The following is a 26449-nucleotide window of genomic DNA, read 5'->3' on the forward strand; positions in this document are numbered from 1 at the left end:
CCTATTCTCAGGACAATATAATATCCATGGAGCCTCTGGGAATCATCCAGAAAGCATGGGTACAAGGCATAGAGTGCTCAGAAAAGAGATGTGTTTAATAAATCCCAGTGTTTCTAATTTATCTGTCTTTTGGGACTCTAGAAGTAAACATGATCATTCTAAATGTTCTATATTTTTCTACCTGATAATAACACCATTTCACTACCCATTAAATATCATACACATTTCAAATCACCCACATATTAATTTGTATGCATTTCATCCTATTTTGGTGATTTCTACTTTTCCTAGGTTTGTACATTGTACATCTTAAGTTCCAATTAATAATGGCTATCTCGTTAGAGATCCATATAAGAGGGACGTGGGATACTGATGGTAAAGTCAAGTCAGGAGAGGGGAAAGTGAATAGACACATCTCAAAAAAGACAAGTGTAAGTTTGTTGGTAGACAAGGGGGGAGAAAAGACTTCTGAATGGGGTGGGAGGAGACTAAAAATATTTTTTAAAACCCTAATTGGGGTGGGGGCGAGGGAAATCTCCTGAACAAGCCACATTGGCCTGAATTTCTCAACACATCCTGGTGACGAAAACCAAGTGCCATAGAATACTGGGGCATTGAACCCTGAATGTTCAATGCACTCCACATACATCAAAGGCCACACCAGAAGGATCCAATGGGGAAATTCCACTAGGTGAACTCAACACACTTGTAAGCTGAGATGTGAAGACAGGAAATTGATTGTGTTTGAAGAAGCAGAAAATAACTATACCAAGTGTATAAAACTTTCTTAGGTGTAAAACATTGATTTAATACAGCAATGTCCTATGTGCTGTATCAAGATATATATATATATATATATATATATATATATATATATATATATATATATATATATATATATATATATATATATATATATATAAATTTTTTCCTGACAAATCTTTGATTGACATTGTCAGTGGATATTATTGGAAAATTTCCCTGACAACAAACTCCCATTGTTTGTGTACATAACATTCAGCCATTTAAGAATGTATCCTGTGCAAGTGAATAATCTGGTTATTATGATATGTAGTTAGCCTGCATTGTTCCAATGTCACCCTCTCAAGAGTGTTTCAAAAATTAGTATGAAGGGCTAATCAATGACAATATTATTGGAAGATCTTTGTGCTCCAGGGAGATGATATCTAAAACTCTACAATAAATTAACAAGGAAGCCTCTACAGCAGTGGTTCTCAACCTGTGGGTCGCAACCCAGTTGGGGGGCAAATGGCCCTTTTACAGGAGTTGCCCAATTTATAAGAGTAGCAAAATTACAGTTATGAAGTAGCAATGGAAATAATTTTATGGTTGGAGGTCACCACAAGCTGAGGAACTGTATGAGAGGGTCGTCGCATTAGGAAAGTTGAGAACCACTGCTTTACAGGGAACCAAAGGCAGAATACAGACAACAGCAACAAAACATAGATCCAGGAATGGATTTTAGGCTCACACTATATTCTAGCTACAAGTTAAGAATAATTAGTTTTTACATCATGGCACTCACCCTCAAAAGAGGAACAAAGAAGATATAGGTGCTGTAGCAAAGTGTAATGAAGAAATTAGTTAGTGCCCGGTTATCAGATAAAATAGCATGTGGGGTCTTAAAGGCTTGTCTCCAAACAAGCAGCCATCTAAGTGAGATGTTAACTAAGTCCACATGGATGAAGTACACCAACATTAGTGACCCAAGGATTTTAATCTGAAGCCAAATGAGTGAATTGTATCAGAGCCAAAATTATGAGATTCTGGTTTGCAGAATCTCATAATTTTGGTTTGACAGTGGAAATCTCATAATTTCTGGTTTGACAGTAGAAACCCATGATACATTTGTGAGATCTACACAGGAAATAAGCCTTTGGTGCTTTCTTCTATCCATAATGCAGGGATGGGAATAAACTGGAAATAATGTCTTGGAGAAATATCTATAGGAGATTAAAATAATAAATTTGACTTGAATGGTTAAAACCTTGTTACTTGATTCCTTCTCTTATACACATGGGGTAAAATCTGGTTTTCAATAGTGTGTAAGTGTTATCTTCATATTGGGTTTATTTCAGGTGTATTTTGTCATTGGGGTTAGCGCTCTTGAATTTCTGTTATTTGATTTTCTATTTTTCTGAATCTGAAACACAGGAACGATAAATCTATAGAAACAACATGTAGATTAAGGGTTCCTGGGGTACAGTGGGGAAGGTAGTGTTACAGGGGGAACTGATATCAAGGAGTTCAAAAAGAAAGAAAGGAATTGAAAGTGATTGTGGTGATAATTGTGCAATACTACTTGATATGATTGTACTATGGAATGATATGATATATGTATTTTCTCCCAATAAAGTATTTTTGAAAGATAAATAAATAAAAGAACAACTTGGTGTGTGTGTGGGAGGATGCCATCCCCCATCAACATAGGAAGGCCTTGAAAGTCATGGCCCATTCATGTCATTCAGTTATATTCTACTTGAAGTTGTGACACTTCCCAGCCACATTCTGAGTGCTCCATGAGTTGGAAAATGATACCATGCGTGTTAAAATAGAAGATTGGTGAAAACAAGGAAGATCAACAGTGAAGTAGATTGACACAGATTGCAACAATGGGCTAAAATGTAACAATGATTGTGAGCATGGCACAGGACCAGGCAATGCTTTGTGCTGTTGTACATAGGGTTATTATGAGTTAAAACTGAATCAAGGACCTATGATTGACAACCACGTGTGCCATACATGGCTTCATGTCAGTAGGGTGTGTTGGGTTTTCCAACATGAGGGGCTCGTCTTCCAGCAACATGTCAGGCAATATTCTGCTGCTTTTCATAGGATTTTCATTGATGAATTTCTCAGAAATGGACTGTACTTTCCTCCATCCTAGTCTGTCTTAGTTTAGAGGTTCCCCTATGGATAATACCGGTAGTATTTGTAATACTGATAGCATAGCCTACAACATCACAATAATGTATAAGCCAACACAATACAATAGGAAAAATGAGTAATTGGATACAATGAAATGGTATTGGCCATTTTAAATCAGACAACCATATGATCTACTACACAAGAAATGACAATTTGAAAAGGAATGGCATTGCATTACTTGTTAAAAATAACATTTCAAGATCCATCCTGAAATACAATGCTATTAATGATAGGATACTACTCACAAGCCTACAAGGAAGACCAGTTAATACAATTGCTTTTGAAATTTATGAATGAACCACTAAAACCAATGATGAAGAAACCAAAGAATTCTACTAACATTTTCATTATGAAACTAATCAAACATGCAACCAAGCTGCAAGGATAAGTACTGGTGATTGGAATTAAAATCTGGAAACAAAGAGAAAGGAGCAATAGTTGGAAAATTATTGGTGTTGTCAAGCATTTTACTTGGATCTACAAACATACTCATGAGAGGATCGGTGAAGAATTCTAAAGATATGGGCAAATGTACTGAACAGGACTTCTTTTAAAGTTTTAGAGAAAATATATCACTTTTAAGACTAATGCATTCCTGACCCAAGGTGATTGGTGTTTTCAATCACCTTGTATGAATATGAAAGCTGGATGATGAATAGGGAAGACCTAACAATAATTTATCCATTTCAGTGATGGCGGTGAATAATATTGAATAAACCATGGACTGCTGGATGAACAAGAAAATCTGTCTTGGAAAGAGTGTAAAAAGCAAATGAAACCCTTGACAACTTCAATCTTTTCTACATTTATAATGATTTTATCTATTGGTAGAGTTGTGAGAATTTTGGTTTTCTTTCCATTGAGTTATAACCCATACTGATGGCTATAATCCTTGTTCTTCATTAGCAAGTGCTTCAAATTCTCCTTACTTTCAGCAAGGAAGGCTGTATCACCTGTATTTTGATGATTATTAATGAGCCATCTTCCAATCTTTATGCCATATACTTCAGATAATCCTGGTTCTTTGATTATTTGTTCAGCACACCGAAGGAACTATAGGGTGAAATCACACACTCCTGAACATATCTCTTTATTATAACCATGTAATATTCCTTTGTTCTTTTCACACAATTGACTCTTGCTCGGTGTACATGCTCAACATGATCACAATTATCTATTCTGGAATTTTCATTCTTCTCAAAGTCACCCATAGTTTGCTATGGTCCACACAGTCAAATTCCTTTGCTTAATCAATGTAAAAAACTAAACATGTTTCATGCATGATCTGCTTTGCACCAAGATCCATATTACTTTAGCAATGATATCCCTTGTTCCATGTCCTCTCCTGAATCTTGCCTGAACATCTGGAAGTTCCTTGTCAATGTACTATTGCAACAATTATTGGATGATCTTCAGCAAAATTTTGCTTGCATTAGATATTAATGGTTTGTTCCATATTTTGCAAGGTCTATTGAGTCAGTTTTCTTTGGAAGGTACACAGATCTCTTCCAGTCAGTTGGCCAAATAACTGTCTTCCAAATTTCTTGGCTTAGATTAGTGAATGCTTCTAGTGCTTCATCAGTTTGTTGAAACATTGCAATTGGCATTCTGTCATTTCCTGGAACCTTGTTTTAGGCTAATGCTTTAAATGAAGGCTGAACTTCTTCTCCAGGACCATATGCTCTCTTTTGAAATATTTGAATGTCAAGAAATTTTTTGTCAAGTATGAATTCTTTCCATCTTGCTTGATGATTCTTTCATCATTCATGATTTTGCCCATAGATTCTTTCAATATTGAAACTTGATGCTTGATAACTTTCTTAATTTCTTTTAGATTCAGATATGCTGAGGCTGTTCTTTCTTTTTGATCTTCTAACTCGAGATGTGTCCACAATATAATATTTTCAATATAATATTTTTACTTTATATTCTTGAGTTTCCCTTTGAAATTTTCTACTCAGCTCTTTAACATCTTCTTTCCTTTCATTCGACTTAACTACTCTCTGATTAAGAGCAAGTTTCGGAGTCTCCTCAGACAACTGCTTGGATCTTTTTTTCCATGTTATTTTAATGATCTTTTTCCTTCTTCCTGAATAATGTGCTTAATGTCATCTTGCAGGTCATAGATCTTTTATTCGTGTTCAATGGGCCAAATCTGTTCTTAAGATATTCTCCACATTCAAGAAGGTCGTATTTTGTCTCTCCATGACTTGTTTTACTTTTCTTGTTTCATCTTCAACTAACATATGTGTAATTGGTGCTCTGTTCCACATTCAAGCCCTGGCCTCCTTTTATTTGCTGATATTGAACGTCATCGTCTCTTCACTCAGATGTAGTCAATATTATTTTTGTGTGTTCCATCTAGAGAAGTCCACATGTTTAGTTGGCTTTTGAATTGTTGAAAACATAAAGCATTGGCTATGAAGACGTTGTTTGTCTTGTAAAATTCTATTAGTGATCCCCAATTTTGTTTCTATCACCAATAGTCTAATTTCCAATTAATATTCCCTCTTTGTTTTCAGTTTTTACACTCTAATTGCCAATAATTACCAATGCATCTTGAATGCATATTAGATCATTTTCTAATGGGAAAGTTGGTAGAATGAATCAATTTCTCTACCACATGTGTTAGTGGTTAGTGTATAAATTTGAATAATGATTGTATTGATGAATTTGCTTGCACTGAAATACACATTACCCTGTCACAGACAGCACTGTACTTTAAGATAAATCCTTACATGTCCTTTTTTACTGTGAATTCAATGGCATTCCTCTTAGTTATTTAATTCATGGCATAATAAACCATGTAATTATCTAATCAACCTGGCCATTTAGGTTCACTAATGTCTAGAATACTTATCATTCCATTTTATTTTTAAAACCTCCAATTTTCCCAGATTCAGTTTATACATTCCAAGTTCCAATTATTACTAGATGTTTCCAGCTGTCTCTCATTCTGAGCTGTGTCCATCAGGAAATGAAAGTCATGAAGGCCTCACACCCACCGGCTTTTCTCCATCCATGTCATTATTGTCGACTCTACTTTGAGAAGGCAGCTTCCTCAGTTATATTTTGAGTACCTTTCTATTTGAAGGCCTCATCTTCTGGCACTGTATCTGACAATGTTTGCTACTATTAAGTTTTCAGTAATTAATAACATTTCAATCTTATCCATAGGGTTTTCCATGGCTATTTTTTTTCTGACGTGGAGAGCCTATTCCTTATTCATCATCTGTTATTAACCTGGAAGCTCTGCTGAAACCTTTTCAAGTTAGCTGACTTTGCTGGTACCAGTAACATTGCTTCCAGCATCACAGCAACACACATGCCACCACATCATGACAAACTGATTGACCAGTGGTGGGTTCTTCCTTGAGTGTTTAAAATAAAATGCATTGGTGTGGTTGATCAGTTATAAATAATAATATTGCATTTTGCAATTCAAAAAACACTTTCAGATCTATCATTTATTTATACCTTTCATGTTTTTAATAATTTATTAACAAATAGATATTTAGTGATAATAATATACAATAAATATTTTAGATGCTTGGGATAAGCCAATGGAAAATAGATAAAGATCGTTCCACTCTGGTATTTTGGTGTTAACAAGAAATTTAAAATAAAAACAACCCTAACCAAAAAAATTACACATTCGAAGTTGATAAATACTATACACAAAATAAGAACCACTTTTGAGCATTGGTGATGAGGATTGGTGGCATAGGGCTTTGTATTTAATTGTTATCCTCAATATCAGTGTTTCAAACCCACCATATCCTCTGCAGGAAATAGTTGAGGTTGTTTGATCCTGTAAAGATTGACACATTCAGGTGCTTTATATGAATTGGCATAAGATCAATGGAAGTGAATTTAACATTTTGTTTAAAGAGAATCTACAAGATGGACATTGATACAGATCAGTTGCTATGTCAAATGTATAGGGAACTGGAAATTCAGCAAACTAATAGGAGAGAAAGGACAGAATTACATGGGAATCTGTGGGAGGGAAATTCCCAGCAGTGGGTACAGATGGAAGTTATACATAAGATGCAATGTCAAATAAGAAACCATAAAGGGAGAAGCAGAATGAACAAAGATGTATTTGAAGGCAGATAGAATCAGAGAAGAAACTAAAGGCCACATTCGTTGGTATCTAATAGTTCATTGTGAAGAATTTGGCTTTAACGATAAGTTGAATAGAAATTCACTTGAAGCCTGTTGCTCAGATGATCAGACTTACTGGACTAGGCTGGTGCAGATACTGTACTGAGAAATGGAATAAGGATAGACAGAGAGCCAAGAATATTATTAGGAAACAAATGTGGTAAACCAGTAACCACAGTTTCAGTAGGGAGCTGGTTAGGACTGACTAGCTGAATCCTGGATATATATTTCAGATAGCCACCATTACTTTTGGATGGAGTGGATGTAGGCTTTTCAAACTGAGAGAAGTAACCACAATTTTAGCTTCAGTAACTGAAAGGATGGGGCTGTCACCCATTAAAATAGAAATTTGTTTTATTTTTATTTGTTGTATTCTTGGGGCTCTAGTAAGTGGAGAATGTAATGGAGATGTGAGGCAACAAATTTGGCTTTAGATTATTTTTTCTGGTAATGGACTGGAATTTCAAAATGAAGAGTAAAAGAATTTCCAAAGTTGTGAATATAGTCTAAGTGCAACAAGATATGCACAAAGCTTTGTGAAACCTATGGTGAAGTGCAAAGGAAGTCTTAGCTTTGGATCATCATTGGCATAGACCTTGAACAATACATCAAGATGTGACAGAATTCAAGGGAAATGGAGATCAGGTTGTTAAGTTGGGTGGTAGGTCTTATCTCATAAAGAGTAGGCCTCTGTGGGCAGCCACAGTCTCATCAAACAGGATCTCTTTCCTGATGAATGGATGGAGACACCAGGGAAGGAATGTTCTTAGACCAATGTCTATATTTTCCTAAACTCTGAATGGAGGATCCTGTTTCTCTGAGAATGCTCTCTGTCATTATTCCTAGTAAGGGAACACACACTTTTCAGCCAAACCAGCCTCTTATATTAACGAGGACCCCTAATGACAGAATGGGTGGAGTGGTGTGCAAGGTCGACAATTTGAAACCATCAGTTGCTCCGAGGGAGAAAGGTGAGGATGAGACTTTCTATTCCTAAAGAGTTCCAGTATCAGACAGTCACAGAGGCAGCTCTACCCTGCCCTATCGACTCCCTATGAGTCTGAATCAAGTTGATAGCAGTGCGGGGTTTTTGTTTGTTGGTCTATAGGGTGTGCGTGTGTGTGTATTAACCTCTGATTTGGGGGAGTAGCTCAGAGGAGGTCCAGCATATAACAGCATATACAGAAGAAACACAGGATATGTATGATCTGTGAAGAGGAGTATATTGATATATCATTACATGAAATATGATATTTTATTTTGTCTTTTTCCCAGAGAAAACTGAGACAGAGGTAAATTGTTTACTTAGATTGACATAAGTTTAAAATCTAGAAAGCAAATTAAGTTAGTATTATTGTTGAAAAGAAAAGATATCAAAGTTTTCTTCCATGGAAAAGTCCTTGAGGATCAATTTAATGAGAGAAGAGGAAGGTTTAAAGTATTTTATTATATTTTGATTATCAAGATAATGCTCTCTGATATTTCTAGTAATTAAAATTTGCCTTGCATTTAAGAGAGTTAGACTTTTTACTTATTAGATAAAAAATGAGAGCGCAATAACAGCAGAGTTAACCTATAACAATTTAAGATATTTGCTCAGAAGTCAGAGGACATACTTGAAAACAAAATAAAATATCATCATTTCAAAAATTTAAATAAAATAATTGACTTTGAATCATATCACTTTTGATCTGAAATATTTGCTGTAATACTGTGAGGTCAGTATCTTTTTTGAAATATAAGAATATTAGGAGGTTGTAAAAATAGAGAAAGAAATGTTTTGAGGTCTGATAACTAGTAATTTTATTGCTTGGTTGAAAGAATACAGTAATTTTGAGTGTAAATTTTCATAAATACTAATTCTAAAAATAGACCAAAATTAAAGGACAAAGTTGCAATCAGATTGAGGTACACTCTAAGACTCTTTGATACTATATTCATAAGAAAATATCAAATAATTTGAAAAATATTAGTCCCCAAATAAATATTTAAAAATTAACGGTAGAGATATGAAACAGATTTATGAAAAGCAATGCTGATTATTTTAATCAAGAATAATATGGAATATTTAACAAGTAGAAATATAAAGTAATAGAAATAAGTAAAGAATAGTAAACAGCAATAGAGAAATGATATCAAGAAAAAGTAGAATAAATAAGGACCAAAAGGAAAGAAGCAGTTGCTCTGGATATGAAACTGGACAATAGAGTGGAGACTTGGAACCAACACTTATGTTGGACTACTCTGGAACCAATATGAGAACTTCCATTTCTAATCCATAAAGATGTGAAGTAAGTAATATTGAGATGACTAAGAAGTTGCAATTAATGTATACATATATTTGTTTAATACAAATCTCTGAACTTGAAGAAATACTTGCTAAGAAATTCTGGAACACTTTGGAAATAGATTTTCATGAAATTTCTGTATTTTTAAAATTATTATACTCAACAGTGGACCTCCAAATTAAAATATTTGATATTTTTCCTTTTATTTCTATGGGAAATTACTCAGAGCAATAATAAGTAAAATACTAACCTAAATAGAGGCATGTGCTGAGATTTATATATTCATATCTGCTCCACTACAAAAACCTTGCTAGGTATGGAGTGCATATGGGGAATGGAGTTTGGGGAATAATTGTCTCTAAAATTAGAAGCAGAGTCAAGATGACCCCTGGGTCCCCAATTCTGTCTCCACTTCTGTGATAGGTGGCAAGATAAGAGGATACGTATCACAGACAAAAAAATAAGGTCGTAGAACACCAGTGAAAATTTGGTTGAATGTGTAGATGTAAGACCAATTTGTGACATTGTAAAAGGAGATTTCACCAGCTTCATAGTCCACGAAAATCCCAATGCGGTGAGGCCGTTCTAGTTGGAGAACAGGAACAGACGGGGACGACAGGACCATGTACTCATTCCCTTTCAGCAGCCACATGGCCCAGATTCCATTCTCAGGAGATGGTGTGGTTTCTCCCTTTCTTGATATTGTATCTTGACAAACACCTAACCCCCACTCTGCTCTTTCTCCTACCACAACTTCCCAGTAATGCCTCCCTGAGGAGAAATTTTGCAAACCGAGGATACAGGGCCAGGTGTCAAAGCGCTCAGGGTTGTTGGGAACATCCCTCCACAGTTCTCCATCCTGCACACTGCGAAGGTCAGCAGTCAAGAGTAGACTAGGGTGAGCCGTGGCAGGATCCAGCTTTACATCCACTGTGAAAAGAATTTCATGGAAAACATGAAAGGAAGGGAAATATGGGTGAAATTTTAGGAAGCTGTGACAATGAGAACAGACATCTTGTTTCTCATTATTTTCTCTCTAATTTCTCTGATTATTTCTCTCTCTCTTCTAAAGAAAACAGTGATTATGTTACCCAATAGCTCTCTCAGCTTATTGTTCATTATATTCTTGTATATATATTTCATTTGGATTCCACATTTCCAAATGTTCAGAACTAATTATGAACTTGATAGTAGTCATTTTTTTGTGATGGAGAAACCTGGCCATTTATAGTGATTTCATCAAAGCACCAGATACACTTGAGGTTGTGAAGGTGTTCTTCAGTTAAAATAAAACCTATATATCTACTATGCTATTTTAATTTTATCTACTGTTTTTCTCAGTCATATGGCAAAAGTTCATGAATATAAGATCCACAGCTTTAAAATGTATGAAAGATCTTTTGACAATTAGAATTTTAAGATATCCCTATGACCTTTAAAACTCTCATGTTAGTTAAATGGCATTGTTATAAAAAGAAAATGGAGATTATCTAGGTTAACCTATTCTAATAAAGGAGCTTTTTAAAGTTTTCCTTAGTTGGTAGGCTGATAGCAGAGGGAGCTAGGGAAATAAAGATTCTTGATGTAGTTTCTGGCCTAGAATATGAGAAGGGTGATAGGAAGATTAATGTGCATGGTTTCCATTCTTTCAGAATGACTCTCAACTAAAAACAAGCAACAAAATATGGAACTCAGTCCATTTCAATGCAAGAAACCACCTTTTGCCCAAAGATGACTGACAACCAGTCAAACTTGCCTAGATTTCTGACCTACGGAATTGTCAGGTAACTTAAGTGTATGATTTTAAGCAGACAAGGTTGTGATAATTTGTTACAGAGCAAGAGAAAATGACTACAGACTCTACATCTTCACAAGATTTATTTCGTGCTTAATTATATACATAAATATTTAATATGTCTATGGATGTAGAGGCATATGTCATCTCTTCAGTGAATAAGAAGAAGATGCAAAACTGTTAGCTGATAAAGTATATTAAAATAATAAATGTTATATACTTTTATTTTTAATATAATTATTTTATAAATATAACAAGTATTTTAACTTGTGTCTAACTGCTACTGATTTTCATTTATTGTTACCCAAACCTCAGTAGGTGATGTAATGAGGCTTCATATGTATATTATCTTGTTAATCCTGATAATCATACTTAAAACAAAAACAATAAAATCTACAGGTTTTGAATTGAATCTGACTTGTAGTGATCCTATATACAGTTTGAATTTTTATGGCACCAGTTAGCCTCATCTTCCCCCCATACAGCAACTGGTGAGTTTGACCCACCCACCTTGCAGTGAGCAGTCCACTGGTTGCCTGACTGTGCTACCAGGGCTCTGATCAAACTCAAGAGATTAGTATTGAGTTACAGTCAATTCCTATGGCACTTCTAGCCATATCTTATGTGATACATTACAATAGTGGACTTTATACTCCCGTGGCAAGGATTTGGAGGGCATTCTCCAGTAATGGCAGGAATTGGGTGGGCTTAAGAACTGACCTTTAGTAAAGGGTTTGAATCAAGCCACAACCTTGGTTTCTTGAGGACCTCTTTAAGACCGCCCCTTAGCGCAGGCTGTGGACCAAGCCACATCCTTTGTTTTTCAATGCCCCTTTAAGACATTATCTTTATACAGGGTGAGGATCAAGTCAAACTCTTTGTTTTCCTTGGATATGTAATGGCACCACCATACAATTCTAACACACATCTTCTCCCTGGAAACTCAGGCATCTGTTTCCTGACTGAGCTTTTGGTAGAAACAAGAAAATCTGTTGTGACTTTTGGGCTGTTTGGCTTCTGGCTGTAGACCTTACATTGGGCTCACACTTCCTGACTCTCAGATTAAGGCCTGACTGGCACCCACCACCAAGTGAGACAGTTCTGCAAAGTTTTGGAGGTTACCAGGACACCGCAGATACTTATATAACTAGGAATATGAGAGTATTTGGAGGGAAATTAAGCAAAATAGCGTCTTGGAATAGTTGGACTTTAAGGACATCATTAATCTCCAAATCCTTGCAACTACTCTGGTACTAATTCTTCTAAAATAACCAGTTACCATAATTATTACCCCTCTTATGGATTAAAAGACTCAAAATGATAGTGCATGTCATTGTTCCAAAGTCTAGAAGCCAACAAATTGAGTAAGTCTCCACAGAAAAGCGCAAGACCTTTTTTACATCCCTATATCTTCATAGACCATTCCTCTACTCCCTTACTAAAGTCCCTCAAATGTGTTTATCCATTCTGTCCTTTCTTCCTCAAACACAAGTGTTCACCTTGATGAATCCAGGCCCCAACCAAAATTGTTTCTGCTTATCTTACCAATGGCCCCCACATTGATGAATGGGCAGTATGAAGGGGTACCAAAAAATGATTTTTTTTGGTTCAAAGCTATGTGTTTAAATTTCTTTTTACAAAACAACCTTACCACCTTTAAAGTACTTTCCATTACACTTCATACATTTGTCAAATTCATAATTTCATTCTTGGAAACGTTTTTAAGACTCATCTGTTTGGATGGCTGACAACCCCTCCCTCAATTTATTCTTCATCTCTTCAATGTCAACAAATTGCTTTTCTCTCATGTTCCTCTGCATTTACAGAAACAAAAAGAAGTCACATGGAACAAAGTCAGGTGAGTATGATGTGTGGAGCAAGAGAGGCATGCTGATTTTTGCCCCAAAACTGGCTGCACAGAGATTGCTGCATAAGCAGGTGCATTGTTGTAGTGGCAAAATCAATCCCCATATGCCAGAATCAGGCTTTTTTTGTCACACACTGTTATGCAATCTTTTCAGAACCTCTAAATGTAAAGCTTGATTAACACTTCAATCTGGCTGAGTGAAGTCCAAATGCACTGCAAGTTGACATTTATGTACATCTGTTCAGAAAATTGACAGTTTCTGTGGCATTCTCTCCACTCAGGAAACAAGATTTATAGCCACATGCTGTTCTCTTAAATTGATCATCACAAAAAATAAGATTCAAGTAAAACTGCTTTCATGAAAAAATTCACTGTGACCAGAGAGAAGTTTACTAGGTGATGCCACTGGGTGCACTAACTCAGAGCGAGTTCTTGATGCTCTCCTAAGTGGAAAAATGCATTCTACAGAAAGTTCTGTTCTACTCAGCACAATTCTTAGAATTTTGGGCACCAGATGGTGCTAATGCCATTAAGACTGTGCCTATTTCACCCTATCTTTGCCCTTTAATACAGATACCAGCCACGTGATGAAGATAGAGCCAGCCATGTTTCTACAGACTGATAATGTGTCCATTATTAAATAGATGTGGATTTCTGAGACTGCAAATCTTTGTAGGAATATAATGTCTCATCATTCTCTTAAGGACAGCTGGTCTTTTCAAACTGATGACCTTGTGGGTAGAAGCCCAACATGTAACCCACTACTCCACCAGGGCTCTCTTACACTAACCCTTAGTGCTATACTTTTACAGCATACCTTGAAATTTCCTTAGCATGTCCCTCATCCCAGGAATGTGACACACTGTCTTCAGCTCCATGGGAATGGTTTCTGGTTCCAACCGTGTAATAGCTTTACTTCTAAGGAGAATACATAATTAATTGAGCCCAGTGATGATGTCTGGGCCCAGAATTTCTCAGTATCTCCCAATATCTTCACTGGCTTAAAAAAGCAAACATACCTGCTCAAGGGTCCACTCACACCCTAAAAGAGGGAGAAAAACATGAGCATGCTCAGATTATACTTTTGAACTTAATCCCTCCACCCAACGTTTTATTGTGGTAATATAAGTTTGTCATGTCAATCATCTTATTTTCACAGTGCAGTGGTATCAATTAGGATCCCAATTTTATACAACCATCAATACTTTCTGTTTTCAGATGTTTCCATCAGTACTAATAGAAACTTAATAACTTTCAAACAATGCAATGAGCTCCTGTCTCCCCTTCTCATTCCTGTTCACAACTAATCAACTTTGTTGTATAGTCAGGATACTTCATGTAAAATCTATAACATCATTTGTTTCTGGTGTATTTCACTCAGAATCTTTTTTTTATATGAGAAATAACTTTATTTTAAGAAGTAATTTATGTCACAAGGCTTTGAGTCCAGTACAAGTCAAGTCCACGAGTCCAATGCTAGCCGAAGCCCTCTTCAGACTCCCACAGCTTCAGGTTGATGAAGTAGGACAGGAAAGCAGGAAACAGGGATATCACGGGCCAAGTTTCAACCGTGCTGATATCAGAATTTCCTTTCTCTTTATGGCAAAATATTCTTTTATATTGATAGGCCAATTTTTCTTATCCATAATATTACAATGAATATGATATACAAGTATTTAATCCCTACTTTCAATTATTTTGTGTAAAAAATAGCAATGGAACACCTGGGTCATTTGAAATTGGTATGTCTGAATTTTTATAGAGCATCTACACTGTTTTCCTTTAAACTGGGTTTTTGTAGAAGTAGCTGTGATTCCTTAACAAAACAGAGTAGTTCCTATGGCATATTCCCTATTTAATATAATTATAGTAATTTTAAAGTTATATTAATTAATTCACATAATGATAATAATCTTCACCGACTTCAGATGGAATTATGGTAAAAATAACAAACCAAATTCACTGTCATCCAAACCACACTAAGCCCCGAGGATTGAGTAAAACTGCTTCTCTGGGTTTCTGTGAATTTTTACAGGGATAGAAAGTTTCATCTTTTTCCTGGACCACCTGCTAGTTTCAAACTGCTCACCTTGTAGTTACCAGTCCAGCTTGTAGCCCCTGCTTAGAGTAGATAATAGCATATGCTACGTTTACTGGCGGTATCTAAGGAAGATAGCGACAGAAAACGCATAGCCCAATTTATCTGTAAGACTGCACCAAATCCCCAAAAATCTTGGAACCAATACAACACAAGTTATGAATTTATATGTGGTTCAGTTATGTACTTGGACAAACGGAAGTCATTTTAACTTAAGATGCTTTATTCAATAAACCACTTGTGGTACATTTTTTAATACAAATTGCTTTCAGACAAATTTTGGCAACACAATAGGGCAAGAAATATAATTACTCTTAGCTTTGATGGCTATATGAAAGATCTTGGTTGTGGCCATTTGAAATAAAATGAAATTTATTTAGTACTAGATATAGGAGGGATATCTGAGTAGAAGCATACATACAATTTATTTGAGAAAACATTCTTCTTAAGATATTTATTATTGATAATATTAAACATGTATTTACTACTATTAGATGCTTTCATTAAGTAAGTTAAGGAGCCCTGGTGGAGTAGAGGCGACTTATTCCATTATGACTGCAAGGCCAGCAGTTTGAAGACACCAGTACTCTGTGGGAGAAAGAGGCAGCTGTCTACTTCTGTAAAAAGTTACAATAGCATAAACCCACAAGGGCAGTTCTACCCGATTTAATAGGGTCTCTATGAGTCAAAATTGAGTTTGGTTTTTTATTTTTTTTAATGTCATGTGATACTTGAGGAGAGAGGTTGATGAATGTCATTACGGGAAATGTCTAAGTTCCTGTGCTTATTTACTGTGTGGGAACTCTGGTTGTGCAGGGGTTACACATTCAGCTGCTAACAGCAAGGTCAGCAGTTTGAAAGCACCAGCCAATCCACAGGAGAAAGATCAGACTTTCTACTCTCGTGAAGAGTTGCAGCCTCAGAATCCCACAGAGGCAGGTCGACCCTGTCCTACAAGATCGCTGTGAGTCAACATGGACTCCATGGCAGAACATTTGGAATTTTGGATTTTACTTAGCAAATAAATGACCCTTAGATTATTCATAAGAAAAGAAGCATAGCAATACGATAGAATTGCTTAGTAAGTCTATGCATTTAGTGATCCTCCACTATGTTCCGCGTCTTTAGTCACTGTACTGATAAATACAGATGATTATATTAAGGTACTTTCAGTCAGGAGGTAGTCAGACCAGGTAAAATATGTAGATCAATTGCTAAATGAAAATTTGAGTTATTAGTTATGAATTTACAAGAGTATTGAATCAAACTACATTCACTTAAAATTTCACAAATCACTTGGAATTTAATGTTTTCCTGGAACAATAAAAACAAATAGTTCCTTTTCCCTGTTATTTCTGTGTCTGTTCTACGATCCCAAATAGGCTATGAGTAAACTGAATGAGATAATAATTAAGTCACCCCTTATGTCTGGTGTATGCACATAATATAGGCTTAAGTGTTAATATTTACTTTGACTTTTCAGATTACAAGTTTCCATCTTGGCAATTTAGATATTATTCAAACTTGTGGCTGTTTACACTAAACTGAGTTATTGAAGGCATTAGCTAAGTTACCTTTTACAAAGCAATATAACCATACTTCAACCAAGATTTGAAGAAATATAATACAATTTAAATTTGAATAAAAAGAAGAAGCTGAATAGGGGAGAAGAAACAGAAGAACGTAATATTTGTTTAATTTTAATTTAATTTTAATTGAAGAAACATTTTAGTATTCTGTCTTTGAAATGAGCTATGGGATTCTTTAGGGTCCTGTCTGATCCTGGTACAGATATAAGATTTAGATGGTTTCCATGAAAATTAGAGGAAATGTTGAAAGAGACTAAATATGTGAGTGGTCCCTCCTACCCCCACTGCCCTTCTTGATCTATAAATCTCATGTGTGCCACCCTCCCCTCCAGTCTCACCTCCAGCAGGGCCAAGGCTGGACGCTGACATCGCTCCTCCAGTTCCTCAGCCAGCTCCTTTAGGGCCTTGCTCTGCAGCGCCAGCCTGTTCTTGCTCTCCCGCAATTTCTGCAGCGTCGTTCGCTCCTCTTCCTCCAACCGCCTCAGTTGTAGTTGTTCCTCCTGAGCCAGGAAGCCACGGTGCTTCTCAAATTCCATTCTGAAGCTCTGCCTCCGAATTTCTACTTTCTCCTGAAGTGACAGTGGGCCAGATCATCATTTCCTTGGCTTCTGAGGCACTCGACTAGCGTACCATCTCTGAGATACCTATCTGCATGCAAAGAATTATCTACCTGGAAGACATGAAAGTCCACTCAAAACTGTAGATGATTAGATACATTCTGACAGCATACGTAAACCTGAAGCCATTTGAATGAGAACTTTGAAGAGAGTTCTGACGCCCAGAATTTGAGAAAGATTGTTGGATCCAGGCTTCCACAAAAGTCTTGGAGTAGGACACTTAAATATGTTTCAGCTCAGTACGTAAACTGTGCAAAGAGGAAGTATAAATTGGAGCTCAATATCCATTACATTGTTGAGCGCAGTGTCTAGCATATAGCCTCAGCAGAAATATTTACAATCAGAATAAGCATGAGTCCGAAATATGTGAAAGCGCTTGGAAAATAAAATATTATAGTGAGAGGTTTTTAAATGTGACTATGAAAAGGCTTAGAGATTATAAAATATGAACTTTTGAAATATAGTAACTATAAAGGCAAACACTTTACCCAGGTAAGATAGAAAATGGTTTTATTTCCACTTATACAGAGCTGACTTCAAGAATTAGTTCTGCTTCTTAATTATTAATTTTAATCTCACTTATAAAGTTTATAAGAAAACCTGAGCAGCATACATTGCTCAGGATAACATTTAAATTCAATTATGTGAAGGTTTGTGTCTAAAAAACTAAGTCTAAGCTGAGAATAAAGGGAATTTATTATTATTTTTTATCAAAGATCATTTTATTGGGGGTCTCTTACAGTTCTTATAATAATCCATATATCAGTTGTATCCCACAAATTTGTACATATGTTGCTATCATTAGTTTCTAAACAGTTACTTTCTATTTGAGGCTTTGGAATCAGTTCCTTGCCCTGGTGACCCCTTTATAAATTATGTTATTATTATTTTCATAAGTTACACAGATCGCTGTCTTCCTTCCCCTACAGTTTTTGTTGTTTGTCCCGTGTGTGTGTGTGTGTGTGTATGTGTGTTGGGGTAGGGGAATGTTAATGTGTTGGTCATTGTGTTCGGTTAAAGAGAAATTACTTTTTCACTGACTCTCTAAATATTGAATTTATTACTCTACCCTGTGGAAGGTAAACACAAAAAATATATAAATTGAGACAACATGGAGACTCCTTTGACAAGCTTAGAGAAAATGGTTGATGCCTGGTTTCACAGGGCAAAATTAAAAATATGAGGTAACTTAACTTTAGAAATAATAAAGACCTTTTGCTTTAGACTTATGTGGAACTTAATATGTTCTGTCACCACTGGTCAGTTAGCTTATCACACTGTGCTAGCTTGTGTGTTGCTGTGATCCTGAAAGTTATACACTGGGGTTCAAATACCAGTAGCACCACCCATGCTGATTAGGTTTCTGTTGAGCTTCCAGACTAAGACAGAATAGGGAGAAAGAAGAGGTAGTCTCCTTCTAAGGGATTAGCCACTGAAAATCTGATAAATGTAGTATTGTCTGATATAAAAATTTAAAATGTAAATATAGCATTGATATAAAAATATAAATATATGAGTCGTCCTATTTGCACTGCCCCTCTCCTCTCCCAAGCATGACGTCCTTTTCCAGGAAGCGTTCTCTCCTGATAACGTGTCCAGAGTCAATGACATGAAGGCTCAGCATCCACATTCTAGGGGGATTCAGCTCTAAAATATATTTGTCTGTTCTTTTGACAGTCTATGGTACTTCCAATATTCTTTGTCAGCACCATAACTAAAAGGCATTGATCCTTCTTCCATCTTCCTTATTCAATGTGAAACTTTCACTCTTATATAAGGTGATTGAAATATGATGGGTTGTTTAGTAGGGGATTAGTCCTCAAAGCTACATCTTTGAGCTTTAACACTTTGAAGAGATCTTTGACAGCAGATTCACCCAACGTTGGACTTTGTTTGATTTCTTGACTGCTGCTTCCATTCACATTGGTTGTATATTCAATAAGATGAAGTCTTTGACAACTTTAATCTTTTCTCCATTTATCTTTTTACCTTTTGGTCTTGTGGTAGGATTTTTTTTTCTTTGAATTGATTTTAATCTGTATTGAAGACTGAAATCTTGACCTTCATATGAGGCAAATGAGATCAATATTCTTGGCATTGGTTACCTGGTCAGGTATGCACCATTGTGATCCATACAATCATAGTATACTGTGTCCAAAATGATAATTTTCAGAGGAATGACATTGCATTAATTGTCAGAAAGAAAATTTTAAGATATAACTTGATGCTTAATGCTGTCAATGATAGGATAATAGCCATATGCCTATAAGGAAGACCAGTTACTATAACTATTGTTCAAATTTAGGCAGCTATCACTAAAGTCAATAATGAAGAAAGTAAAGAATTCTTCCAACTTCTGTTGTCTAAAATTGGTTAGACATGGAATTAAACACATTTGTAATTACTATTTGAATTAAGAGCATGGGAAACAAAGAAGGAACTGTAGTTGGAAAATATGCCATTAGTAATGAAAAAATCTGGGTTTTCCTTGATAGTATTTTTTCCAAGACAAACTTACTCAGTGGAAATATCACTTTTCAACAATATAAACAACTTACTCTGCACATGGGCTACACCAGATTGAATACACAATAACCAAATAAAATACATTTATGGGGAAAGAGATAATAGAAAAGCTGAACATCATCTGTCAAAACAAGACCAGAGACTGACTGTAGAATAGCCCATCAATTGTTCCTATGTAAGTAGAGAATGAAGCTGAAATTTTTAAATAAATACACTAGAGAAAAAATATAATATTGCATACATGCCACTTGGATTTAGAGAGATTCTCAATAATAGATGACTCATTAAGCATTAATTATCAAACATGAGATTAGTTGTGGGATGACGTCAATAACATGATATATGAAGAAAGCAAAAGTTCATTAAGAAGCTAGGAAAGAGAAAAAAGACCAACATTGATGTCAGAAGAGATTATGAAAATTGTCTTTGAGTGTAGACAAGGAAGAATAGATGAAAAGAACTGTATAGACATTTTCAAAGCCCAACTCCAGAAGACAATGTAAAATATTAAACTGAAATATACAAAGATCTGTAGTTAGGCAATAACAAAGTGAAAAACACAGTAGCCATTTTTTACCCTATAAAATGGAAACAGAATCCACACGTTAGGTTGCAAACCTGAACTATGTAGGAAAAACTGAACGATGATGAAAGGAATAGACAGAGGTGATTTACCAAAAAGAATGAGATAATGCTGAAACATTTTAAGAAGCAGCATCATAACCCAGAACAAATGGTATTAGGGGGAGGGGATATAAGTTGCGCCAAAGGCATTAAGAAAATTAACACTCCTGGGATTGATAGAATACAAATAGAAATATTTCAACAAGCTGGTGAAGCACTGGAAGGACTCGCCCTTCCATGTAAAAGAATTTGGAAGACAACTACTTGGCCAACCACCTGGACGAGAATCATATTTGTGCCTTATCCAAAGAAAGTGACCCAACATAGAATGCACTCATTATCAGATAATATCATTAAAATCACATAAAAGTAATATGTAGCAGTAGTGTACTGGTAGGGAGTAGCCAAAAATTCAAGTTGGATTCAGAGGATATCTGACCCCACTGCTGAAGCATATGGATCTTGACTGAAATCAGAGAATACCAGAAAGATATTTATTTTTTACTATTATGGACTATGGAAAGATATTGAATGGTGGCTACCATAACAATAATGTGAAACGCTGAGAGTGGGAATTCCAGGACACTTCATTGTACTCATATAGAATCTTTACATAGACAAGTGTTAGTCCCTGGAATGAAACCAGTAGATACTGAAAAGTTTAAAATTGGGGTAAGTGTGTTTCAGGGTTTTATCCTTTTTTCCATACTTACTCAATCTGTATGCTGAGAAAATAATCGGAGAAACTGGACTATAAGAAGAAGGTTACAGTAGAATTGGAGTAAAAGTCCGTGGTCATACCACCCTGAAGTGTACTATCTTGTCTGACCTTGAAGCTAAGCAGGGTCAAACCTTGTTAGTACTTAAATGGGAGGATTGGATGATGGTTTGTTAATAAAAGGACAGAACAGTACTTGCTGAAAGTCAAGATGATTTGAAGTACTTTCTGATGAAGGTCATATATGAGAGCTTCCAGTAGCAATTACAACCCAATATAAATAAAACAAAAATCCTGACCAGTGTACCTTTAAATAATATCATGATAAACAGAAAAACGCTTAAAGTTGTCAAGGAAGAAAAATGGACAGAAAATTTCTTAGCATTGAAGATACAAGATTTTATCTCTTATACCTATTAGAGGGAAAGACCAGTTTCTGGAAGAGGGCATACTGGGTCATTGTCTGCAACAATGGACTCAAATAGCGGATTATGAAAAGAGTGTCGGACCGGCAACATTCCCTTCTGTTGATGCAGGGTTGCTTTGACTGACTCCATGCAACCAAATCATAACAAGATGATGATGATGATGACAATAGGAAACACTTTTCTGGTTATATAGTGAATTTAAAGTAAAATAAAAACAAGTAAACTATTAATTGATAATTGGATTAGGGTAGTAAGCAATGGAGTTAAAACTAAAAGCACAGGCGCACAATATAACTGAAGAAACTAATGTGTACCCAAATGACAGAGATTTTTTTTCTTGAGCAAGTACATAGATGGAACAATGGTTTGGCATACAAGAAGGAGGGCATCCTTCAGAATGGTGAGCGTCCAAAGCACCAATACCCCTTACCTTCCAAATTATAGTCTTCTTCCCCACGTTGGCCTCTTGAGTCAAGGCCTCCTCCATCTCTTTCCTCACAAGCTCCAGGGCTGTTTGCAGCTTTATCTGTGTGAGAAGATAGGCAGATATTTTTACAGATGGTCTCACATAGTCATATAATGTCAACTAGATGTTGTAGGAAATTAAAAAACAACAACAAAAAACATTTTAAAATGGGACCAAAAAAGAATAGAAGAGTCTGAACAGTACCGGGACAATTACACATGTACCCCCATTTGGTTCCCAGCATTCTAACCTTCCCACTAACAGCAGGAAAAGACATGACCTTGCTATGCTACAACCGGGGCTGTGGCCAACATTTTGGTCTGGAGACTAATGCCGAAGATGCTTGCACATACTACCAAGATGTTCCAGTCTTTCCGGGTGCCTGAAAGAGGTACTCTTGCTGTAAGAGAAGAACGACAGGTTTTTCTGATTTTTAAGCTTTGTAGGTTGTACAAAATGTAGGTTGTACAAAAGGGAAGCCACCTGACCCAGTCAAACCTGAAGTCAAGATTAGAGAAGAAGGAACTATCTGGATTGAAACCCACATTTCAGAAACACATTGTTCAAGCTCCTAAACCTGTAGAAGCAATTAGAAACCAATAGTACATTGTTAGATGTTCTCATAGTACTTGGAGGGGAAGGAATTCCATCACGATGTGAAGTTATGGGCATGGTTGATGTAAAGTGAAGCTATGTAACTATGACAGCCACAAAAATTGAGCTCACCCAGAGAAAAGCTGCACCCATGAAGTGGGAAAACCCTGAACTACCTGCAGCGAAAAAGCCAGACCCCAAAAAAGGAAGCTATGACAGATTGAGTGGAGAGGTGGGGGTGAGCAATAACAAACTATGAGCTATTTCAGAGTTCCCGATGGTGTGTACTGAAGTGAAGGCTTGCTGTTGTAATCTCATTTTGTTTTGTTCAAAGGCTGGTATTTCAGGTCAACAGCAGTAGGTTCTTAAAAACCAAAGTCATTATCTTTTTTGTGTTCCCCAACACCATCGTTTTGAGTTACATGAGACTGATAGTTTATTTCTCTTCAGTAACAAAACCATGGAATGTTCTCTACTTGAAGCTAGAAAACAACTAATAAGCAGTTATAGCATTTCTGAGTATAAGCAAAGAAATATTTAAAAATATTTACTTTTATTAAATCTCATTCTGTTCTCATAAATAGTAAAGCAAGATAAAAATGATCAGTTTTTCATGGATTTTGTTTCTATAACATTTGAAAATCTTTAAGGAGGAATTAAACCTCTGCATTGGGTTTTTCCACTTGGGACAGTTACATATTCTAGGAAGATGCTAAAGTAATATAATAAATCATTGAAGAGAAAGTATGCATTGATTGAAATAGGAATTAATTTGCAATTATTTGAAAATTTTATACTACATCAATAAATCCATATTACTTTTCAGACAGTAGAAGAGAATAGAGGACATTGCAAATAGGAAAATAGAGGTATCAATTTATAAAGTCAGCATTTAAAGAAAAATGAGCAATAATGTAAACATCTTTTTCCAGATTACTTAACAGTCTTTGTATGGTATTATGACTAATTTGTACCTGATTTACAGGCTACATCTCCTTGAAGCCTTAAATTAGTTGTATATTAAAAAGTTATATTTGGCCTCACTGATGAAAACTGTATAAAGGCTTGTGGAAATACAGTACCCTATCAGGAAATTAAATGGAACTCTGATGGTGTAGTGGTTAAGTGTTGGACTGTGATGCGCATGGTCAGCAGTTCAAAACTGCCAGCAGCTCCTTAGCAGAAAGACTGGGCTTTATACTTCCATAAACAAATAGGGCCTTGGAAACCCACAGGGTATTGCTATCAGTCAGCAATGACTTAATTGCAGTGAGTATTGGAAAATTAAATATATAAACTTTACTTTATAGCAGCAATATTGATTGGTAGAAAAGTTGTTTAACCCATTTGCAGTCATTTTAGGATTTCCTAAAAAATCCGACAATTTCAAAGTGACACTGTGTTGAATATAATATTTAGGCTAAATTTGAGCATCACAGAATTATATTATTTAAGCTGATTTAATCCACTAGGAGACAGGTTATTTTTGAACCAGTGATAGCGCAAAAAGAAAATTTAAGTTTCATAAAGGCAGTAACTTTCAGAACTGAATTTGGGGCATGGATTATGCTTATTTAGATTAAAATTATTCACGGTCCCCATGAAGATCTTTCTTTGGTATTAATAGAATTCTTGTAATAATTTTTGGTGTCAGTTAAAAAAATAGGAAAAGGCCTGAATTAATTATTTAATTAAAAATGAATATATACATACATATTTATCTAGTTATATATAGCATCAAGATATAACCAGTTAATCATTTAAAATATGTTTGCAACACTATTATTTAAATGATATAAAATGAAATTATTCAAAATGTTACGTCTGGGCATGTCTTTTATATCAACAGGATTAAGTGACAATAAGGTATCAAAGAAGACTCAATGTGGTGGAGTGCCTTCAATTGTGATATAAGTTTAAACATGTATGTTGTAAATAATTTGATATAAGTATAGGGAAAAGAACTTGTAAAAACTTTCAAAACTAAGCAGAAGTCAATGAAAATCTTTAGCAGAAGAAATGTTTCTGGGTGCCAAATTGAAGAATAACATTATTTTGTATATTATATCTCTTCTTCAATTTATACCTCTCAAACTACTAATCTATCATTTAAAATATATATGTTTGGGAGAGAAGAATTTCTCATATAAGTTTACGTTTTTTATAAAAATGAAAAGTACTGTTCAAGGGATACAAGAAATATACAATCAAATATAAATCTGCTTTCACTTCAGGGATCCAAACTCAATGTAAATACATTTGTTACATAGGAGATATACAACCAAAAATACATGCAACCACAAATTTCTAATTGGAAAAAAGTATACAAAATCATGTATCTTCCAAATCATTACTGTATCCTTCACAGGAATGCATTATGAAAGGAGAGTATGCTTAATGCTATATATAGAAATGTACATAAAATGACTAGAATTCAGATATGCATTAGCAAGATGGTGAAAGTGGCATTATCTTTGGAAAGACAAAACTAATACTTGTAAATTGAACAGAAAGCCATTTAAACAGCAGAAATTGTGAGCTAACGGACACAATGAAAAGGACAGGTGTGAGGTGCTTATGTTCAACAGTAATAAGCTTAAATTTGCTGGGGAACATGATTGATTACTACAAGAATGGTGCAAGTATCATTTAGGGCCCTAGGACATCTGATAGATCTTATCTTTATTTATTTATTGAAACAAAACAAAAACTCATCCTTGTGGACTCTATTTTAATTAGGGCAACTTTACAGGACCCAGTCCATAAGCTCCAGAGGAGTTAAAGCAGTCTGACCTTGGGCCTGGAGAAAGGAGGGGTGGGGAGTGGGAGGCGAAGGGGCGAGGCTTCATAGAGAGGAAGCGGCAGCCTGACAAACCAAGGATTTTGGACAAGATCTTGAGCAAGTTGTCTCAGGAGTCTAATACCTCTGACAAGGCCAAGGAGGACCACACCTGATTTTGAGTGTGGGGATGGGGAGGAGACACAGAAGCCCTGACGCCCCGGGCAATTCGGACCCTCTGGCTCGGCCTGTTTCCGGGTCCGCACAGCTTCTGCAAGAGCCCTCACCTGGTATCCCCAGGCGGCCTCCTGCAGGGGCGCCGTGTGGTGGCTCTGATGCTCCGAGGTGGTGTCGCAGACCCAGCAGAGCGCCTCCTGGTCCTCTTCACAGAAGCGGCTCAGCTCCTCACCATGGCGCAGGCAGAGGCGCCCACCCGTGGCTCCCGCCCCGGAGGGTCCCGCGCCCGTGGCTCCCGCTCCCAGTCCCAGCTGCTGCACACTCTCCACCAAGCTGCCCAGCTGCCGGTTGGGGCGGAAACTCTCAGGGCCGAAAGGACCCCGGCATTGGGGACAGGCATAGATGCCGCCCTGGGCGCTGTCAGACTTCTCGCAGAATTCGGAGATGCACTTGAAGCAGAAGCTGTGTCCACAGTTGACGCTGACAGGGTCCTTGAGGAAGTCCAGACACACTGGGCACCTCGCCTCCTCCCGCAGCCTCTCCCCGGGGGGACCTGAGGCCATGACTCCTGGAAGAGCCTGGCCTGACTGATAGCAGCCAGCGCTGCCTCCCCAGGCTGCTGGCACTATCTCCCCAGCTGTGGGCCAACAGGGAGGGAGGCTCCCTACAGACCAGAGAAGCAGCCACAGGATGGGCTTTATCCACTTCACTGTGTTCCAGAGTTCAAATCAGCCACTCCCGGTTGAAAAAAAAAAAAAGTTAAATTC

At 36.4% G+C, this 26449-nt stretch overlaps 1 protein-coding gene across 1 annotated transcript; it reads right to left on the reverse strand.

The window, feature by feature from the left end:
• Positions 1–9780: 9780 nt before the first annotated feature.
• TRIM58 (tripartite motif containing 58) lies at positions 9781–26245 on the reverse strand. The gene is made up of 6 exons (XM_075543286.1): positions 25793–26245; positions 22097–22192; positions 17092–17322; positions 14086–14108; positions 13884–13984; positions 9781–10334 (listed from the first exon to the last, which is right to left on the reverse strand). Exons 1-6 carry the CDS (start codon positions 26243–26245, stop codon positions 9781–9783), a joined length of 1458 nt encoding a protein of 485 aa, XP_075399401.1.
• Between the last annotated feature and the right edge of the window lie 204 nt (positions 26246–26449).

The sequence above is a fragment of the Tenrec ecaudatus genome, chromosome 2, assembly GCF_050624435.1.
Source record: "Tenrec ecaudatus isolate mTenEca1 chromosome 2, mTenEca1.hap1, whole genome shotgun sequence".
NCBI classification, from domain to species: domain Eukaryota; kingdom Metazoa; phylum Chordata; class Mammalia; order Afrosoricida; family Tenrecidae; genus Tenrec; species Tenrec ecaudatus.

What these genes read in the sequence shown, in the direction of transcription:
- TRIM58 (XM_075543286.1), bottom strand. Translation starts at nt 26,245, where the DNA reads ATGGCCTCAGGTCCCCCCGGGGAGAGGCTGCGGGAGGAGGCGAGGTGC. An exon ending in AGAAGACTATAATTTGGAAG is followed by an intron (nt 17,323 to 22,096) that starts GTAAGGGGTATT and finishes CTGTCACTTCAG; the next exon opens with GAGAAAGTAGAAATTCGGAG. An exon ending in CAGCCTTGGCCCTGCTGGAG is followed by an intron (nt 14,109 to 17,091) that starts GTGAGACTGGAG and finishes TCCCTCTTTTAG; the next exon opens with GGTGTGAGTGGACCCTTGAG.